The following is a 19,486-nucleotide window of genomic DNA, read 5'->3' as shown; positions in this document are numbered from 1 at the left end:
AATTAGGTGAGCCGCGTGGTTTTATTGCAGTAGATTTTACTCTTCGTCTATAAACGCTGCGCTTAAATCATGGTAAGTGAACTGACTAGTCAAGCTATGTCCATCATAAGATGCGCTGTATTTCCTTGTCAAGGGTGAAAACTCTTTATTTTCTTATGTGATTGAGAAACGATTCTTTAAATATTGCATGTCTTTTATCAAAATGTGTTTTTAAACCATTTTTCTTTATGAACTGCTTAAATCATTATGATTGAGTAGTTGATATTTGCTGATCACCTTTTAACGTAATACTATTATAATGATGTAATGATTTTTATCTCTAATTGCTGTGATTTGCTCCCGGCACTTTAATAGCCTTGATTGTCTAAATAAAGTATTTGATTACTTCATACTGCTATGCAGTGATTTGGGTATGTATTGTGAATGATTTGGTCGCTAGTTACTTAGGCAATCAGTGCTGTTTGAAGTGTTACTTCAGACTGTATGTGCTAACATCGTCCCACAGCCATGGTTAATGTTAGTATGTGCTTTACACAGTAGCATGTGTTGTGAGATGGCTTCTTGCTCTGGTAACAGACTGATTGACACCAATAAAGTATGTCTTGTATGGTGCAGGACTAGATTTCTCAAACCGACTTATTTATTTCAAAAGCTCTATCATGCGAGGCTGTGACAACATGTGTACTTACTGCATCGTCCCTTTCACCCGTGGTCGAGAGAGGAGCCGACCCATTTCCTCCATCCTTGAGGAAATTAGGATGCTTTCTGATCAGGTATGTGTGATGTCTTTCAAGAGTCTTTCTTTTTTGTGGCTTTCAGTCTGTTAGGTGTCTTCTATGTTTTCTCTCTTATTTCTTTTTTTAAACTAATTTTATTAAGCAGTCGCTTGGCACACCAAAACCATTTGATACAGATACAGAGGTATAAAAGGTTAATAAAGTGCATGGATGCATTACATTGTGAAGGTTCCTTCCCTGTGAAACATTTCTTCACCTGTTGCCCCTTCTCATCCACACGGAGTAGTCCCTTCATAACGCCCGTATCCAGATGGCACATTACTTTCTTTCACCCTTATGTTGCCTGTGACAACTTAAGTGATTTTTTTAAAAAATATATAAAAAAAGGCCACATTCTGTGTGCTGCGATTATAATAAAATCGGAATCAAACGGTGTTTTACCCCCACTTAAACAGTTGAAGGAGTGTGGAAGCAGTAGCATGTCATGTTAAAGTCCACAAACAGGGGCAGCCTTAGGCAAGCTGTGCACCTGCACAGGGCCGCCAAACCCCAGGGGCGGCCACGCCAATATATATCCTTAATATAATAATCCTCTGAGGATGGATACATATTTCCGTGGCATTCCCTGGCAGGGATTTGGGGCCCCCGCCAGGACCCCCTCTTCTTGGGTCCCCTACCTACGCTCCCTGCCCAGGGCCACCATGAACCTAGAGTTGCCCCTGCCACAAAAAACGTCACAACACATTTTTCCCAATAGGACTGTCAACATCTCAGTTCTGGGGCTAACTCCTCGTGGAGAAATCCTATGACTGTGCCGTATTTATTTCCCTTGGTGGGTTCACTGCAAACCTACAGCGCTGCACTCCGAATGAGGCCGTAAGTCTTTACACTTTTTCACTGGATATTGCATTTCTAATGTGGAAATTATACAGGGCCAGATATATTAATCTTTTTAACGGTTGCAGACCCACCTATTCTTTAAATAAGAGGGTTTGCTACTGCTTAAACATTTTTACAATGTATTAAATCCATTAAACGATTCCTAAGTGTTTTTTCAAAGGGTTAATGGGTTTCGAAATGGGTATAGAATCGCACTTTGGAAGAGGTGTGCTATGAGTATCTCTTCCGTGTTCCCTCTATCTTAATGATTTGAGACTGCAATTCTAGCAAAAAACCATAGAAAGGTTCCCGACTCCCAAGTTGGGATGGTAACTAATTCGTAAATTGAAATGGGTTTCTTTTGAAACTTTTTGTGAATCATGGTGGGCATCCTGAGAACCACTTCAAGATGGGAAGCCAGTGGTCTAGGGGACCATGGCCAACACTCCCTGAAGTTTTTCCAAAATGGAAACACATTTTTTTAAAGAAGCTCTGGCAGAATAAATTTTTAAAAATCCATTTTGAAAGGTATTTACAGGGATTGTTATCTGCTATCCAGTTAAGGGCCGCTATTATTGTGATTGTAGCCAATTTGTAGGAATCTCATTTCAAAACCTACCTAATGAATAATCATTAGGCAGGTACTTCTGTTACCCCTTTATTTTTTTATTTTATGAACCAGCAAGCAAAAACCCTAAATGGCCATGCACAAACGCTAATTGGCGAGTCGCAATTTATTTGCGACTTGCTAAAGAGCATTTGCGACACGCAATTAGGAAGGAGCGTTTCAATGGCGTCTCTTCCTAATTGTGACTCTGAGCCCTATGTATGACTTTTGCGACTGCAATTGCGGTCGCAAAACAGTTGCAAATTACCACCTCCTTCAAGTAGGTGGTAATGCATTCGCAAATGGGAAGGGGTGCCCAAGGGGCCCCTTCTCCTTTGCACACGCATTGGGAAAATATTTTTAAGGGCAGGCAATGGTCCCTGTGGGCTCACAAATTGCAAGAGGCTCATTAATATTCATGAGCCTTGTAATTTGCGACCCCATTGGGAATCGCAAACAGTGTTAAACGCACTGTTGTACATCCAGTTTTGCGAGTTGCAATAGCGACGCAACTTGCGAGTCGCAAAATTGCTGGTCGTACGTCTGGCCCCTAGTTCTTAGCAGCACCAGTATTGTGGTGGCAAACCTGGACATACCCATGTAAGAGACTTGTATTCTGCTTTGACTGAACAACATGATCTACCACTGCAAAAATCGAGGAGCCAGAAGACAGAGAATAATTTATACAACTTTCTCCTGGGTCACCAGCCTTTGCAAAGCATCATGGTGCATTTTGTGTTATAGAGGAAAGTGAATGGAGGAGGAGAAGCGCTTTAACTGAGTTTTTGCAAAGAGGAGGTCCTGGAAACAAGTTTTTAAATTCCGAAGTATGAACAAACTTTTGCCGTTCCCAAGTAATATGAGATGAGGGCGGGGATGGTGTAGATAGGGGGTTGTGTATTTCATCTTCCGCATGAGTGCGATCACATTAATCAAATGGCTAAATGTAATTTTAACTGACTGTATTTATGTAAAATTTTGAAATTGGCATGCAGGGGGTGAAAGAGGTGACGCTGCTGGGGCAGAATGTGAACAGCTTTCGAGACTCCTCCGAGGTCCACTCTCACCCCTCTACACCTACAATGCTGAGCCGTGGTTTCAACACCATCTACAAAGCCAAGAAAGGGGGACTGCGCTTTGTTGACCTTCTGGACCAGGTCTCCAGAGTGGACCCTGAGATGCGCATCCGCTTCACCTCCCCACACCCCAAAGATTTCCCAGATGAGGTTGGTTGCTCGGCTGGACATAAGGAGCTTCTATGAAATGTGATTTTTTTTCAGGTCAGGTGATGAAAAATACCCTGTGACTGGCAGTTCATTGTTCTTCCACAAACATAACAGTATGCCTTAGAAGTAGTGTTTCTGTTAGGGGGGAGTGCCTGAGAGCTCAATGAGTAACTATGTGTCTTTCATCAATGGAAAGGTTGTATTTCTATTGATAGAGCGCGCAGGTCACCCGTCTATAAATTTACCAAATACTCACCTAGGCCCATTTCCCAAATTCAAATCCCTATTTTCCGAGATCAGGTAACCTGGGCACTGACGATCATATATTAGTATTTCCTAGGTCCTATACCTTTGACTTACACTCCTGGTCACTGGTATCCACGGACCTATGGGATCAGGGAGTTTAGAATAATAGGAATGGTAGCAAAACGACAGTATGCATTCATATATAACCACAGACTCGAGAAGTTTTGAAAACCTTTATCTAATCTTCATCAAAAGTCATGACCCAAAGGTTTACAGCAAGCAAGCTATCAATAATCAGAATCATGAAAAGCGTATAACTATGCAAAAGATATATTATGCCAACCATTTAGAATTCTAAAGGAAAGCTAAAAACAAGGAACATACTGAAATGAACGTATAGAAATCAGATTTGGAATTGTATTTTCTAAAGGACAGGGAAAATAAGGGACATGCTAGAATGTCACAGTTTAGTCGTTTCAAGAGGGTGGGGAAAAAGGGAACTCAATTATAATGACGTATCTGAATTACCATGTACCTATAGGGAAGGTAAGAAAATGGAACACACTAATAATTCAGAATAACCACTTCAGATTTTAGTAAAGGAAGGGTAAAAGAAATTGATCATCTATTTATTCATGAACAGTACTTAACATCCATCTATAAGGTAGGGGAAAAAATAGAACATGCTAATAACGGCAAGGTTTATGATTTATTAATTATCATAAAGGAAGGGAAAAAAGAAGGAACATATGCAATTATAACTTCAGCAAGATAAAGGGAGGGGTAAGAAAAGGACGCAAATATGCTGTTTGTTACCCACAGTGATTTATATTTACCTAGAACGGTGTGAAGACCAACCCTGGCCACGGGTCAGTTAAGGACAGAGAACACCGAAAGTTGCAAACGCCAGTAGGCCAGCAAGTGCAGGTCAGAATCAGGACAAGGAAGCCAGATTTGGATCAGAACCGGACCACCGAAAGTTAAGACCAGCACCCGCAGTTCAGTTGCAACGCCTGCGCTACTCCCTCTCTGCAGCTATCAGTCAGGGTTATCGAATTCCCCAGCAAAGTGCTTTGCCAGCACTTAAGGTCCAGAACCCCGATTGGGTCAGCGAGTCTTCTGACAGAGTGCTCCGCAGCACCTCTGTTCTCGATCAGCTATTGAGTGCGTTGGGTCAGTGGCAGGTCAGCTATTCGGACAAGTTGGACAATTTCTCTAGCTAAACCTAGGCTTGTTATACTATTTTCCCGGTCAGTGTACCACCCCTCAATGTTGTAAGTGTAAGAATCCCCAATTTCGATTGGACAAAAGAGGAGGAGAGGTCGACACACCACCTAAATATTTGTTACTTCAGTATTGAATATTAATTTTTACGTTCCCGCCCCTCCATTTCAGGTTCACATTACATCGTTATTTCACTTCACAATGATCGCTTTATTAATAAATACATTGTAATTCAACAGGTACACTCTGGCTTCTTCGACCGAGGGGAGAGGTCAGCTTCCCAGGTGCATCTTGGCTGTGTCTTGTCTTGGCTGGGTTTCAATGACAAATGACTTCAGCCCTCCTCTTGTAGAGTGCCATGTGCAAAGGAATTTTCAAAATGGAGTATTCCCGTCCCTCCGGCCCAAAGATTACGAAACATGAAAAGTAAAAGGACAGTTTTAGAACACAGAATAAATGATTTCACTGTATACCATGAATTTCTACACTATGCCCCTTACTTTACAATCAACTATAGCATTATAATTAAGCAGAACGAACAGCTTAGCAAAAGCAGCAGTGCAAGCTTCTGGCATGTGATAACACAAAGCAGCCATCTTAGCTCTAGTGCGCAAGTGCGAACAGTTTCCCACCAAGACAACGAATACGTCATGTCACATGGGTATGACCGACGCATGCGCAGTCTAAATTCCAGCGTAGCAGCGGCCATTTTAGATTGCAAGCGTATTAGTATTAGTAAACACATAAGCAAGCTTCTCTCGGACACCCGGAATGTACGGGAAAAGGAAAAATTAGTATGACAAACATGTTGGTTGTTTATTAATACTGTTATTCGAGGTTCATGAATACAAGAAAGTCGCCTTACGTGCGAATCCTTGCTCCATCACTGTCTTTAAATTATATTTTAATGTGATGTAACTGGAGAAAATCCACACTATATGTTCATTTGACGTTCATTGGATTTAGTTACTGTTGTAGTAAACCTAAAGGTGCAACCCCTTATGCTGTTCTTTGGTATTCACTGAGCGTGACCTGAGAACCAGAAAACGAGGTGGGATATAGATCCACTTTGTGGGGCTGTACCCCAGCAGACAGTGACACAGGGAGGTTAGACAGTCAGGAATGTGCTCATTTAAGGATCAGGCATCGCGTGATCTGTTACAATCTACTGGATTTGTGCTATAAGTCAGCAAGAAGATGTTAAAAGGAAGGAATTGTTTCTCTTTATTCGTAGCTGGCAAATGCACGTAAGGAGCTTGCGAATCTGAACCTTTTTTGTTCATGAAGTGTTGAACTAGGCCACAACTTTTGTTCAGTTTGATTTTAAAGTAAAGGAGTTTTAAACCAGAGTGATGCAAATATGTTATCAGTAACATTTATTAAAAAATATATTCTTGCTGTTTGTTGGTTTCCGAGACCTCCCTCCTTACTCACTGCCTTCTAAGCTGCCATTTTGGTTTGCATGTGTAGGTCCTCCAGCTCATTCAGGAAAGAAATAACATTTGCAAACAGATTCACCTTCCTGTCCAGAGTGGAAGCTCTCGTGTCCTGCAGGCCATGGGTCGAGGGTGAGTACCGTTCTGAAAATCTTATTTGCATAAACAAGCGCCCTGTAGAGAGGATGCATATGTTTAGTTTTCAGGAACAGGACCTTTCTTTCTTTCAGCAGTAGTGGTGGCAAGCTTTGGGACCCCACTTGTATAGAAATGCAGGCTCTGTAAGAGTAAATTCAGGGTATTTGTCACTGGGATACAGTTAGGCATTAATAAAAATGTCCTTCTTTTATTTTGATAATAAAGAAGTAGGTCTTTAATTCATGCGGAGAAGGTAAGGGGAGAAGGGTCTGTACTGTTGGGAACACCAGAGTGCTTCAGTTCATGCACCCAGATTAACCCCTTGGCTGCGGGGTGTCCCCCCCCCCCCCCCACCCACCCCCCCGCTGTGCGGGGGGGGGGGCTGCGCGCAGCGCCGTTGACGAGCTCGGCTCGCCATGAGGCACAGCGGAGCTGCCTTTGTGATGAGCTGAGCTCGTTACACCACACCTGTTTTTAGAACGCTCAGCACAGCGGGGTAATTATCCCCTCGTGCGAACGTTCCAATGGCTGTGACGAGCTCAGCTCGTCATGAGGGCAGCTCAACCGTCCCTCATGACGAGCTGAGCACGTCAACAGCATACAAGGGGTTCAGTGCATTCCCGGGAGTTTGTTTGCAGACGCTGAAACCCTGGAGTGGATCTTCGTGACAAGTTCTTTGTTAAATTCTAGGAGCCCGATTCACAGAATGAATTTAAGACTAAATCCTAAACTTACTACTATTTGGTATTCACAGAATGCACTTACTACTTTCGGGATTCACAGAGTGAACTTACTACTTTCGGGATTCACAGAATGAATTACTACTTTCGGTATTCACAGAATAGATTTAAGACTACTAACTTTGCGTCCGCACTCGAGCCGGAAATTCCAGCCCCGAGGCGGAGCTTCCGGCTTGGGGGCGAAGCTTGCGGCCCAGAGACGGAGCTTCCGGCCCGGAGGCGGAGCTTGCGGCTTGCAGGTGGAGCTTCCGGCCCAGAGGTGGAGATTTCAGCCATGGCTAAATCCCCACCTCTGGGCCGGAAGCTCCGCCTCCAAGCCACAAGCTTCGCCTCCGGGCTTGAATTTCCGGCCCGAGTGCAGACGTAAAGTTAGTAGTCTTAAATCTATTCTGTGAATACCGAAAGTAGTAAGTTCATTCTGTGAATCCCGAAAGTAGTAAGTTCACTCTGTGAATCCCGAAAGTAGTAAGTGCATTCTGTGTATACCAAATAGTAGTAAGTTTAAGATTTAGTCTTAAGTTCATTCTGTGAACCGGGCCCTAAGTGCTGTGGTTTTGCCTTGTAAATTTTGGCAGGTCAATCCTGCTGAAACGTATCAGGGGAATAATTCCCAGTAAGTTCCAATACACGTTGAATTTGGTGTGAAAAGCATCAGTTCCACACATAATTTCTCTTTTTTTCTTGTGGAGGCTTGAAATAGGATGTATATACCAGACTCAGTAAATACCTTACTCTGTGATCTCACTATTTATTGTGTCAATTGAATACCTCAGCCATCCATAGGGCACTTATGATTAGGGCTGTGAGAAATTGAGTTGTTTGTATATGGGGTGTGAGCCCTTCTCAAGCAACATCCACAATCCTTGACAGTGTGAACAAAAAAACACCCACTAAATTAAACAATGCTTAGCACTCTGATAGCTTGGCACATAAGAAGTCAGGCTTAACTTAGAGGCAATGTGTATAGTATTTATGCAGCACTTAAACAGTAATAAAGTGAAAACACAACACAAGAAAAATGTCACACCAAATTAGAAAAAAAGAGGAAAGTTTAATAAAATATTTAACAACAAAACAACAATCAGTAGAACCAGAGATATGCAGCTTCGAAGATTTAGACAAGTATAGCACCTAAAAGCAAAAAGGGCCACACGTGGTCATCTGGTTGTAGGGGAAAGCCTCAAGTTCAGGTTGACCTCAATGGAGCGCTGGCCAGATAGAAGGACCAGTGTGTCCTGCTGAAAAAGTTACCTTCTCAAAATACAGCACAAAGTGCCAAGACATTCTGGAGGAGGCCACAGGATCAGGGAGAGCATTGTGGATGTTTGTTACTATTGTGTGAAGAGCAGGCTGGACATAGCAGACAGTTGTTGCTTTAGTGCGAAGATCCTGTTGGGAACACAGATGGTCATTGCTGGAGCTTCATGTTGGCGGTCACTGTGTCTGTTGATGCTGTAGTGCGACGTGCAGATCTCACATTGCCTGTCGTATCTGGTAGTCGCTGTAGTGGCAAGAGAAGGGTTCACACAGCTTCGCATTGGTAGTCGGCTCAGGCAGTAAGATCTTGGTACAAACTGGCCCATTCACAGTCACAAAGACTTCAAAATTTTAGGATGTCCCCTTTTTTCCCAAGAGGAGCTCAACTGATGCCAAACCAGGAGTACAGGACCCGGAGGCACCTGTTTGGGATCAGGAACTCACTCCAGAGGCCAGCAGGAGTCAGACAGGTCCAGTGTAGCAGACATTTCAGGTAGCTTGATATGAACAGAGCAGGTCCAGTCTTTCTTCTCAGACAGCAGGGCAGGCCTCTGGCAGCAGCGTAGTCCTCCGGCAGCAGGGCAATCCTTAGTCTGTATTACCATAGGTCCAAGAGTGTATTGAAAAGTAGGTCTGAGGGCCCACATTTTATACCTAGCACCTGCTTTAAAGTACAAGAAACGTCTGGCGTTTTCTTTCCAAAGAAGTGTCTGGAATTTCCTGCTTCCCTGCCCTGGTCCCTAGATGTCAGGGGGCACAAAAGGTATGGGCTGAGGCATCTACTTTGAAGTGCAAATGGAGCTGTGCACAGCTCCGCCCCTTCCATGCTGTCAGGATGGCCTAATCCCTCTATTTTATGATTATTTGAGAGGAATACACAAAGGCCAACTGTACGTGACCATACCACCCAGTACGCAACCTGCAGGCACCAGATGTTTATGATGAGAAAACGCTAACTTTCTTAAAGTGGCATTTTCAGATTTCTGATTGAAAATATGACTTTACAGTTGAATAGGATTTTAAATTACAACTCCTTGGACACCTACCATGACATTTCTACCTGCTCCAAAACAAACGTTATCACTTATTAAATGTAATAAGTTAAGCCACTGTTAATCTATAGGAGAGGTAGACCTCACAGTAGTGAAAAACTAATTGGTGAGTTTTTCACTACTAGGACATATACAATGTAACCGTACATATTCAACTTTTTAAATATAATGCACCCTGCCCCCTGGGAGTTTAGGGCCTACCATAGGGGTAACTTACATGTATTAAAAGGGAAGTTGTAGGCTTGGCAAAAGGCTTATTTTGCCAAATCGCTTTGGTAGTTAAAAACTGCACACAGCTGCAGTGGCTGGCTTGATATCTGTCTTAAGGGGCTACTTAAATGGGTGGCACAGTAAGTGCTGCAGGCCCACTAGTAGCATTTAATTTACCGTCCCTGGATATATGGTATATCACTTTACTAGGAACTTATAAGTTAATTTAATATGCCAATCTAGTGTAAGCCAATTTTACCATATTTTTAGGGAGCACAAGCTCTTTAGCACTGGTTAGCTTTGGTAAAATGTTTGAAGGCCAACAAAAATGAATTCAGCAAAACAAGAGGGGAGAAGGCAAAGGGATTTAGGACAGACCACCCTCTGACTGACGGATCTAACATGGGCCACCGAAAGTTGAGCGTCACTGGGGAACATTAAATGTATTCACCAATGGTGAATGCAAACATTTAGTTCTCCTGATAAAGAGCAATAGTACTGGAAAACAATGCTCGCAGAAACAACCTGCGTCTTTTCAATATCCCAGAAGGGAGTGAAGGATCAGATCTCAGATCCTATGTTGTATCACTACTTAAAGTCTCCCTACAGCTTGAAGATTCAGAAGAATCATTGAGTCGCAACATGCAGAGGGTCCATAAGGATCCCTTTCGTAGGAATTCTAATAGATCTAAGCCAAGAAAGATATTAATTAACTTTCTCACCTTGCTTTAAAAGAGAAGATTCTTAACTTAGCATTGAAAGTGAAATCCTTGAAGGCTAAAGAGTTTTCTTTAGAAATTCGTTCTGACATTTCCAGGTCCACGCTGGACAGGCAGTGGGAGTTGGGAAGGAAGGTAGAAGACTTCAAGAAGCATGGTGCGGTAACACAGCTAAAGTGTCCTGCCTCCCTGAGGGTTATGCATAATAATAAGATGCACTACTTAAGATCAGTCCAGGAGGCGGATGAGCTGCTTGTTATGATAAGCAAGGGGGCCCACTAATAGAGAAACTTGGCTTTGGAGTGGGTACCGTACTTCTTATTAGCCGATGGTAGAAAGCCATCTCTAGCTCTACTTCCTCTTCCTCTTTCCATTTGTTCAGTTTTTTGAAGTCTGAGCTATAGGGAAAAAAAAATAATAATAATAATACAATACGAATAAAACACACATTAACGGGAAAGAAGGCAATCCGATACTTAAGGGGGGATAGGAAATTCTTAAACAAAAAAGGGGGAAAAAAAATGATTTAAAAAAAATACAATATAAAAAGTATACATTTAAAATTAAGCCTTTTGTCTAATTAGCCCTTTCTCTCTTTTTCCTTAGTGATTTTGAGGGTTTATACACCTTTTTTAAAAAAATGTTTAAGGCGGGCCGGGTCAGGTTGCTCCGGGATGCAATCTCTGGACTCCACCTGTCCAGATAATTGGGGTATGGATTCTCCAGGGTTGGAGCGGGGGTTTGAGGGCACTGGGTTTGGGCTGGGGAGCAGTGTGGTAAAAAAACAAAAAACTTCCTCATTCTTCCTATATTATTTATTTTAATCTCATCTTTGGAGCTTCGTTGGATCAGGTGCTGGTGCTGGCTTCTTCAATCTTCTCTCTGGGCAACAGGCTGTTGATTTGACCTGCCATGAGCTCTGTACAGATTTTGTCCTGGAACGTCAATGGTCTGCGCGTAAGACCGAGAAGGGACAAGATTTTGCAATATCTTGCGGACTCCCCCGGAAGGTCATTGTTCTCCAGGAAACACACCTACTTAAGTTAGAGATCATTAGCCTTCCTAAGAATAAAAGATAGGTTGGTTCCTATGTTAGTACTAACCAGTCAGCAAATATTAAATTTAGGGGTTTTAATTCTATTCAAAAAGTCTGCCAAGGCTCGGATCCTATCACAGTTAGTTGACCCATGTGGCAAATGGGTCATAGTGAAAGTTATTATTTTGGGGTTCCAGTTTACCCTGGTCTGCTATTATGGACCCAACCTGGATGATCCCTCCTTTCTTAAGACTATCTTTTCTCACTTGCTGGATTTTCCTGACCCGGTAGTCTTAGCAGGGGATTTTAATATCATATTAAATTCTTCATTAGACAAGTCGCCAAATAAAAGAGCCGCTGTCCGTTCTAAGACTCAGGTTTTCTTTATTAGAGATGATGAAGCAAACCGCCCTCTCTGTTATTTGGAGAGAAAGATCAGGCCTGCAGTTGGGAGATTCTTATAGAAACTAGAAGTACTGGCATGAATCAAGAATAGATTAGCCAATCTTGATTAGCCAATCTTTGAGAGGTAGAGTTACAAATATCTCCTACTTGGCATCTCATCTCTCAGACCATTCTGGCATTTTATTAGATTTAGAGTTGCCACAATCTAGCCAAGCCAGGTCATGGTCCTTTAACCGAGCCTTACTTTAGGAGGAAGAGGAGATTCCCTTTCTATCTCCGGAAACAGAACATTTTCTGAGAATCAATATAGACTCGGCTTCAATATCAGTTGTATGGGACTCTTTAAAGGCTTTCTTGAGGGGGCAAATTACAAGCAGAACAAGCTACAGAAATAAAAATTCTAAAAATGACATCGCATCAATCGAAGTCAAGCTGAAGGCAGCGGGGGCCGATTTAAATAGTCGGGCTCCCCCTGAAATTCAGCTAGAACTCCAGTCTAATTTTAAGAAATTGAAAGGTCAGCTGGAGAGTACCCTGCATACTAGGCTCATTCGAAAATGGGAGGCAAGCAAGATTGGCCTTTTTGAATATGGGGAAGTGGCAGGAAAGCTGCTTGCGTGGAAAACCAAATCGGACCGGGCAAGAAATCGGAATTAAGAAATCACTAGTGAAGGTGGGGATCTCACTCTTTTTTTCCGAAGAGGAGCCCTGAGATTTTTTGTGTGTATTTTTCAAGATGTCTATCGAGAGGACAAAGTGGTGGATAAATTCAATGTCAAGGGCTGGCTGGATAAAATCTCACTCCCTTCCCCGAAACTCGAACAGCAGGATCACTTAGATCGGGAATTTACCCAAGAAGAGGTTAGGAAGGCTATGATACTCTGTAAGAACGGTAAGGCCGCGGGACCCGATGGGCTCCCAGCTGAGCTCTTTAAATTAATAAGTTATATGATTGCTCCTACCTTGACAAAGCTCTTTAACCAGATACTTCAGGAAGGCTTAAAGCTTCCAGTTTCATGGAATTTCGCCACAATCATCTTAATCTTGAAACCTGGGAAAAGTCCATCAAGTTGCGGGTCATATAGACCTATTTCGCTTTTGAATGCGGACTATAGGATCTTTCCTTCAATTTTGGCGGCCAGGCTAGGACTTGGGGCGGGCAAAATTCTCTATCTTGATCAGAAGGGCTTTGTCAAGGGAAGGCAACTATCCGACCTTACCTGTGATCGTATGGGGGCAATTAATTTGGCCTCCACCTATTCACTCCCTTTAGCGTCCTTCACCTTACCTGATGGAAGTCTTGGAGAAATTCAACCTAGGGAAAAAGTTTTGTCAAACGGTTCAGTTGATATATCAATACAGCCAGATTTTTGGTTAATGGTAATATCACTGAATCCTTTAAGATCTCTAGGGTGCCAAGGCAGGGCTGCCCACTCTCCCCTCTCCTCTTTGACTTATATATTGAGCCACTTGCCCATCGACTTACGGAAGATCCTAATGTTCAGTCTTTCAAGTATGGGGAATGGGAGAGGAAGGTCGCCCTGTATGCAGACGACATCTTGGTCTTAACGGCCAACCTGTCAACAGCACTTCAAGCAGTGATCAGCCTGGCACAGAACTTTGGACTTGCCTCAGGTTATGAGATTAATGCCAAAAAAACAGAGATTATGGTTTGGAATCCTGGGGGGACCCAGCATCAGCACAGGATCAGTTCTAAGATTAGATACTTGGGAATTAGTATTGTGCAAGATATAACAAAGAAAGCTGAGGTAAATCTAACTATGGTGGCCAGGGAGTGTCAGAAGTTGTTGAAATCCTGGGCTCAACTCACTTTATCTATGCTTGGGAGGGTGGATCTGGTCAAGATGTAGGTACTCCCCAAGGTCACCTTTCTCTTTAATTGTATTCCTCTTCACCTCGAAAAATCGGCTATTGACAAGCTACAGCGGGATATTAACTCCTTTTTCAGGGCGTACAAATCAACAGGAATTGCTTGGTAAAAGGAGAGAGAAAGGGGGCCTTGCTCTGCCAGATCTCCAGTTTTACGCTTGAGCTTTTCAGCTTACACATTCACGTATGCTTCTGAAAATGCTGGTTGGCGCCGGAGCAGGGGGGATGTTTCTCGCCATGCTTAAGGGAGCTAACTTACCTGAGGATGGATATCTGTTCAGATTTGGTGACTCAAAGTCTTTAAAAAAAAGTTTAGTTGAAGGTCCTCCCGGGCTTTTCTAAAACTTGGGCCAAACTTAGAACCACAGTTGGGCTTAGTTATTTTTGAAACTTGACCCTGCTTGGGACTTCCCTGGCACCCTGGAGTGCCTGAGAGACAGTCTGGCAGTACCTCAAAGAGAGGCTGGGCTGACGGTCTGGGGAAACCTGGCTTTTGAGTCTACTCTTATTTCATGGGAACAATTCAAGGATAAAATCGGAGGAGGCCTGTAAAGGTTTAAATACTTTCAGTTGAAAAGCTGGGCCAAACAACAACTAAAACGCAAGTACCCAATAGGGAGTGGCAATTTCGTAGCGCATCAGCTTGTGGCTAAGCCACCTGGGAGGAAAGAGGTTTCCTTTTGGTATCAAGCCATAGTCGAGTCTGCAGACGGTGGATTTAAACTGGATTTAAACTGGCCGAGGAGGTGTGGGGGGAATCCCTACCTGGCGAACAGTACAACTATCTATGGCAGAACTCTTGTAAGATCCTACAAGATGCAGTCAAACCAGAATGGTTGAAAAGGAACCACCTGTTTACCATCCATGGGGCCTTCTTATCCCTTTAAAAGCTCTCTAAAATTGTCCAGGCCCACCAGTTAGCTGCAAGAAATACGGTCTGGCCCAGGCTATAGATATAAATGTGTTCAAAGAATGCCCTGCCTTGACTACCTTTTGGGATAGTGTTGGCAAATTTATGGCGAGCACTTTGGGGTGTCCTATTCAGATCGATCTAGCCTTAAATATTTTTGGCCTTACACATCAAGTTACGGGTCCATCTAGATTGCTGCTGTTTCACGCTATCCTGCTAGCCAGAAGACAAATATGCATACGATGGACAGAAACCACTCCGCCCTCATTTTAAGATTGGCTGACTTCAGTGGTGGCAACCTCTAAGCTGGACCTAGCCAGATCTTGCTGCGGAAAAAAGACAGCATTTTGGGACTTGCTGCAGTTAAGACTGGTTTCAGATTTAAAAAGCTAGAAGTTATTAGTATTTTTTTTTTTTTTGGTCCCATGATTATGCTGACTCGATACTCTTCGGACTAAGTCGGTTACTTCCAGTCCCCTCTGGAAGTATTACGACGAATGTCTTCAAGCTCACTTGAGCTTTGCTGAAGAGTTATCTCATACGGTTTCATTAGCACCCAGTAAGTCTTGATACCATGTTGGCGGGTCTTCCTCAAGGTTCCCACTTCCAATTGCCTACTTTTTCTCAGCATGCCGAGTATGGGTATGGACAGCTGGAGTGCAAAGCGAAGTGAGGTTGGTGGCGAATGAGGATAACTTTTTTTTTTTTTTTAAAAGAGCAATCGTCTTGTAATAAGGCAGCCTGGATGATTGAGGTTACTTCAACCACCAGGGATATTGGTTTAAGTGCAAAGGGTGAGACAGAACATTAGCTGCTGTCATGTAACTGCAGGTCGGAGATTATGCATTTATGATGACTGTGGCCTGTGATAAAGATTCAAAAACTGTTTGTTTATGTCGTCCATGCAGCAATGTGGTCAGAGGTCTGGGGAGGAAGAGTGCATGGACTTTATCATATAAATTTATACCGTTGGAGGTATTTCTCAGATTTTTTTTAATGAACATTTGGGTAACATTTCACTTCTAGGTCAGGGACATATTTCTCATAGATGTTGATAGTGGTCCTCTGATTGGTATGACATTTAAAGTTACTCCGTGGTCTAGGTCTAGGTACCAGATGACCTCTCCTCTCTAATTTAGTATAACAGCAGACACCACTGATTACTGTCTCAGCAGAACTTCAATGTTGAATGTCCTCAAGACAAGAAACGATATCCGTTTTAATCTTTAGTGAGGGCCCCTCATTTGAGAAGTAGTGTGAAGAGCCTTTTACCTCCAAAGCCAGGCCTGAGCCTGCTATACTGTTCCACATGGCCTCGCACCACTACATTCACCACTTTGCCAGTTTCGGTTTTCCAATTATATACTGTATTGTTCTTGCTCACTAGCTCTGTGGTCCAGTGACACAAACATTTGGGACCATGCCTATATTGCTCTTAGAGTCCAAGTGCCAATGACATGGGGAGGTGAAAAACAAAAGTTTAAGCTATTTGGTATCGAAAAAGTTATTCAGATTTTCAACATTACCCACTATTGGTTTTAGATGCACCCTCAAACGTATCGGCATTAGAACAACATCATGACAGCCTGTCTTTCTTCTCATTCCAGATACACCAGGGAAGCCTATTTAGAGCTCGTACAGCACATACAAGAGTGCATTCCAGGTAACCTTTTCTACCAATGCAAAGCTGCTGTGTCTGGTTGGTAACTGTCTTCTGTGTATTCATTTGCATATGCCTGTGTATATCTTAGTCCCCTTCGCTATAGTTGTCAGTGTGGTCGCCGTGAAGCTTGCACTGTGCCGTGTGGGTCTGTCTACTGTATTTGAGCCTTCTGAGTCTCTGGGAAGCTTTATTGTTGCTCTTATGTCTTGTTTTGTATGAGATTGCATTTTAAAGAAAGCACCAACACAAAATACAAATGATCTTTAACCCCTTTGACGCTGATGACGAGCTGGGCTCGTCATGAGGTAGCCTCCTCGCACGCTCATGACGAGCCCAGCTCGTCACGTAAAGTGCGCTTTTAAAAAAGTCAGCGTACGATCGGAATTCCGCCCGCACGCATGCGGTTAACACTCAAACCTATATAGAGTAAATAAACATTGAGTCACAACCTAGTATGCTGTTTGGTAATCACTAGGAAAAAAAATATTCACACCTTGAAAAATATTAATATCAGTCTGGTTTCATACAACCACATTGGTAACGTTTGTCATCTACTCCCATCTCATTCCATAGAACCTGCTAAAACACTTGATGTTGCTGAGTAACTGTTAGTAACCTGATGCTAGCCTCCTTTCAGTGACAAGACAAACTGGAAAATACCCACTTATTAGCTAAGAGAAATGCTGAAAAATAATGCATTCGTAAATCTGCACTACTTTATTAGTCACATCCCCCAGTACATGCCGCAAGGTATTCAAAATTATGTTCATAATATCATCTCGCACACATAGTTAAGGTTATAGAAAAAACAAATTTCTCCATAACTCTTATTCATTTAACAGGTATTAGTATATTCCATGCTGTGATATATATATATATATATATATATATATATATATATACCAATTCCCCCAAACAAGATGGGCATTGATACAACTTAGCTGTCAACGAAGCAAACTCCCTCGCAAGTTGTAACCAAGAATACAGAAAGACTGTCATAACAGCAATGAAGCCCCAGTGTGCTCCTTAAATTTACCTTGCACCCATGAGCACAGGTACTCTTCGCCATTCGCAATAACTAAGAAGACTGATGCCCACTTGTCATACTTAAAAGGTGACCCATCTCCCCCTGGTTAGTTATTTGAGAAAAGGAAAACAAACCTAAATCGTTTCCCAATAATAAAAATAATTAGCACGTTCAACCTTGATTCTCTGTGCTAAAAAACACATTATTATAAGCCTTGTGCTGGCACATTGTTTGTCAGAAACGTGTATGGTTTGTCAAGATGTATTTTATAAATTCGTTTTAAACATAAAAATGAATGTACCAATGCGTAATCACCCAGATGGACTATGTATTCGAATGCTAGCTTTTCATAGTGAGGCTTAGTGTAATATTGGTTGACACCACTTACCTACCTATTATTTCTCTCGTAACTGTAATTGGTTGGTCAGAAATCATTACCAAAATATAGAACAATTAATAGGCTATTTGAATTCGATTCTCTTAAATGCTATGCCATCGTTCTTTAGCCTGGGGCTACCATAAAGCCTACTTCAAAAAGTAAATATTAATATGAAAATAATATTTAAGTCTAAGTTTTGAACAACAGAAAAGGCTGTGTATTCAAACCGTTCAATTCATTATTGTTTCTCGCCATCTTATTTTTCAGTGGTTTTCCATCCATTTTTGTTGGTTGGTCAGAATATGATTTAGCAGAGCCATTTACTTTTAAAGGGCGCCCACCAATCCAGTAAATAATGGATCTCTCTAAGAATTGCATGACGCTCAAATCATTCCTCTTTACTAGTTCGGTGAGCTGTTTGTCATACTAACCTGATTCTTGAGATTATATGTATTTTCCCAAAAAATATTGTTATATCCCAGTACCAATCTTGCTAACTTTAGTGATGTAATGATAGTCTGCCTTTTTCGCTCCTTCCTCAACAGTGCTTCAATATAGACGTTTCTCTCTCTGCAGTCACTATACTAGTTGGAAAACCACTTGACCTTCCTTTGCATATGCAAGTGTTGCAAGTTCTGAAAATCAATGGAGACTGCCAAAGTGTTATTTCGTACATAGGATGCTTGCACCACTTCGCCAGTTATTCTTGTGACAAACCTTGTTTGCATGGTTATTTCAATGATCGGGCGAGGCGTGCAACCTAGACCACTGACTTCCAATTTCGCTACTAGTCATTCAAAACATACTTAAAAGAATACCTGCTGATTGCATAAACTACCACAGCTAATATTAGGAAAGTCCCAAAGCACACTGGGACTTGTCTCTCATTATGTTTTAATCACACTCCTTCTCTGAGACTCAAGAGGGTGGAGGCACAATCCAAGGTGCTGTCGGTCACTTCTGAAATTGATGTAGATGCAAGGCTTGTTATTTGATATATCAAAGCCTCATTCACAGCCTTCCTCGGTCACATCCACATGACTCCATGAATTATCTGCTAAGGATATGTGTGATATTGTACAGCACGGTCACATGAACATTCCACATATGAGACAAATTGGTGTAGATGTACATTTGGATTTCATACTTAAACAGAGCACCCCCAAACTTCTGTGGCCAGATCTTCATCAAAAATACTATAATACATATCTGCCACAGCTTCAAAGGCCACAATTGAATTAGGGCAGGCTCTCCTGTAAGTTACTCTGTTCAGTGACCAGTAAAGTGTGTGGTTAGTATCTCGGGATAAACAGTACTGTGCTCTGGTTCTTGCACCCTTTTATTGTTGGTTGTTGTTTTTGGAAGGTAGGCTGTGAGAGGTCTAAAGCATTCCTAGCCTATTCCGCTGTATAATTTGTGCTTTTAGCTTGTAGGCTCCCTGTAGTGGCTGGTGCTTGCTCCTGTATTCTATGTTTTGTTTTCTAGGAGGGCAGTGAGAGAAATGCATGTGAAGCTGTGCGTGCTTTGTCACTTTGACATTTGTTTTGATGTTGCTTTTAATGTTTACTGTTTGTTCCTGTTCATATCTGTCTCAAGGATGTTGTTCTGTGAAATGACACCGAAACTATATGCATGCTGACATGGGTCTCCAGAGTACCTGGACTGGTTGGTACTAGCTGCTGTTGGGGTCTGTCTCTATGAGGGC

General features: G+C 42.3%; 1 protein-coding gene across 2 annotated transcripts in view; it reads left to right on the top strand.

Annotated features, from left to right (window-relative positions):
• CDK5RAP1 (CDK5RAP1 mitochondrial tRNA methylthiotransferase) overlaps positions 1-19,486 on the top strand; it is a 236,214-nt gene that overhangs the window by 156,166 nt on the left and 60,562 nt on the right. For both annotated transcript variants that reach the window (XM_078652079.1, XM_078652080.1), the window contains 4 exons: positions 653-773; positions 3,219-3,449; positions 6,390-6,487; positions 16,320-16,375. In XM_078652079.1, coding sequence (XP_078508205.1) covers positions 653-773; positions 3,219-3,449; positions 6,390-6,487; positions 16,320-16,375 — 506 coding nt within the window. The remainder of the gene's footprint in view (positions 1-652; positions 774-3,218; positions 3,450-6,389; positions 6,488-16,319; positions 16,376-19,486) is intronic.

The sequence above is a fragment of the Lissotriton helveticus genome, chromosome 7 (assembly GCF_964261635.1).
Source record: "Lissotriton helveticus chromosome 7, aLisHel1.1, whole genome shotgun sequence".
Taxonomy (NCBI): Eukaryota; Metazoa; Chordata; class Amphibia; order Caudata; family Salamandridae; genus Lissotriton; species Lissotriton helveticus.
Note: the sequence above shows the minus strand (reverse complement) of the source record. Positions and strands in the feature narration are given on the sequence as shown.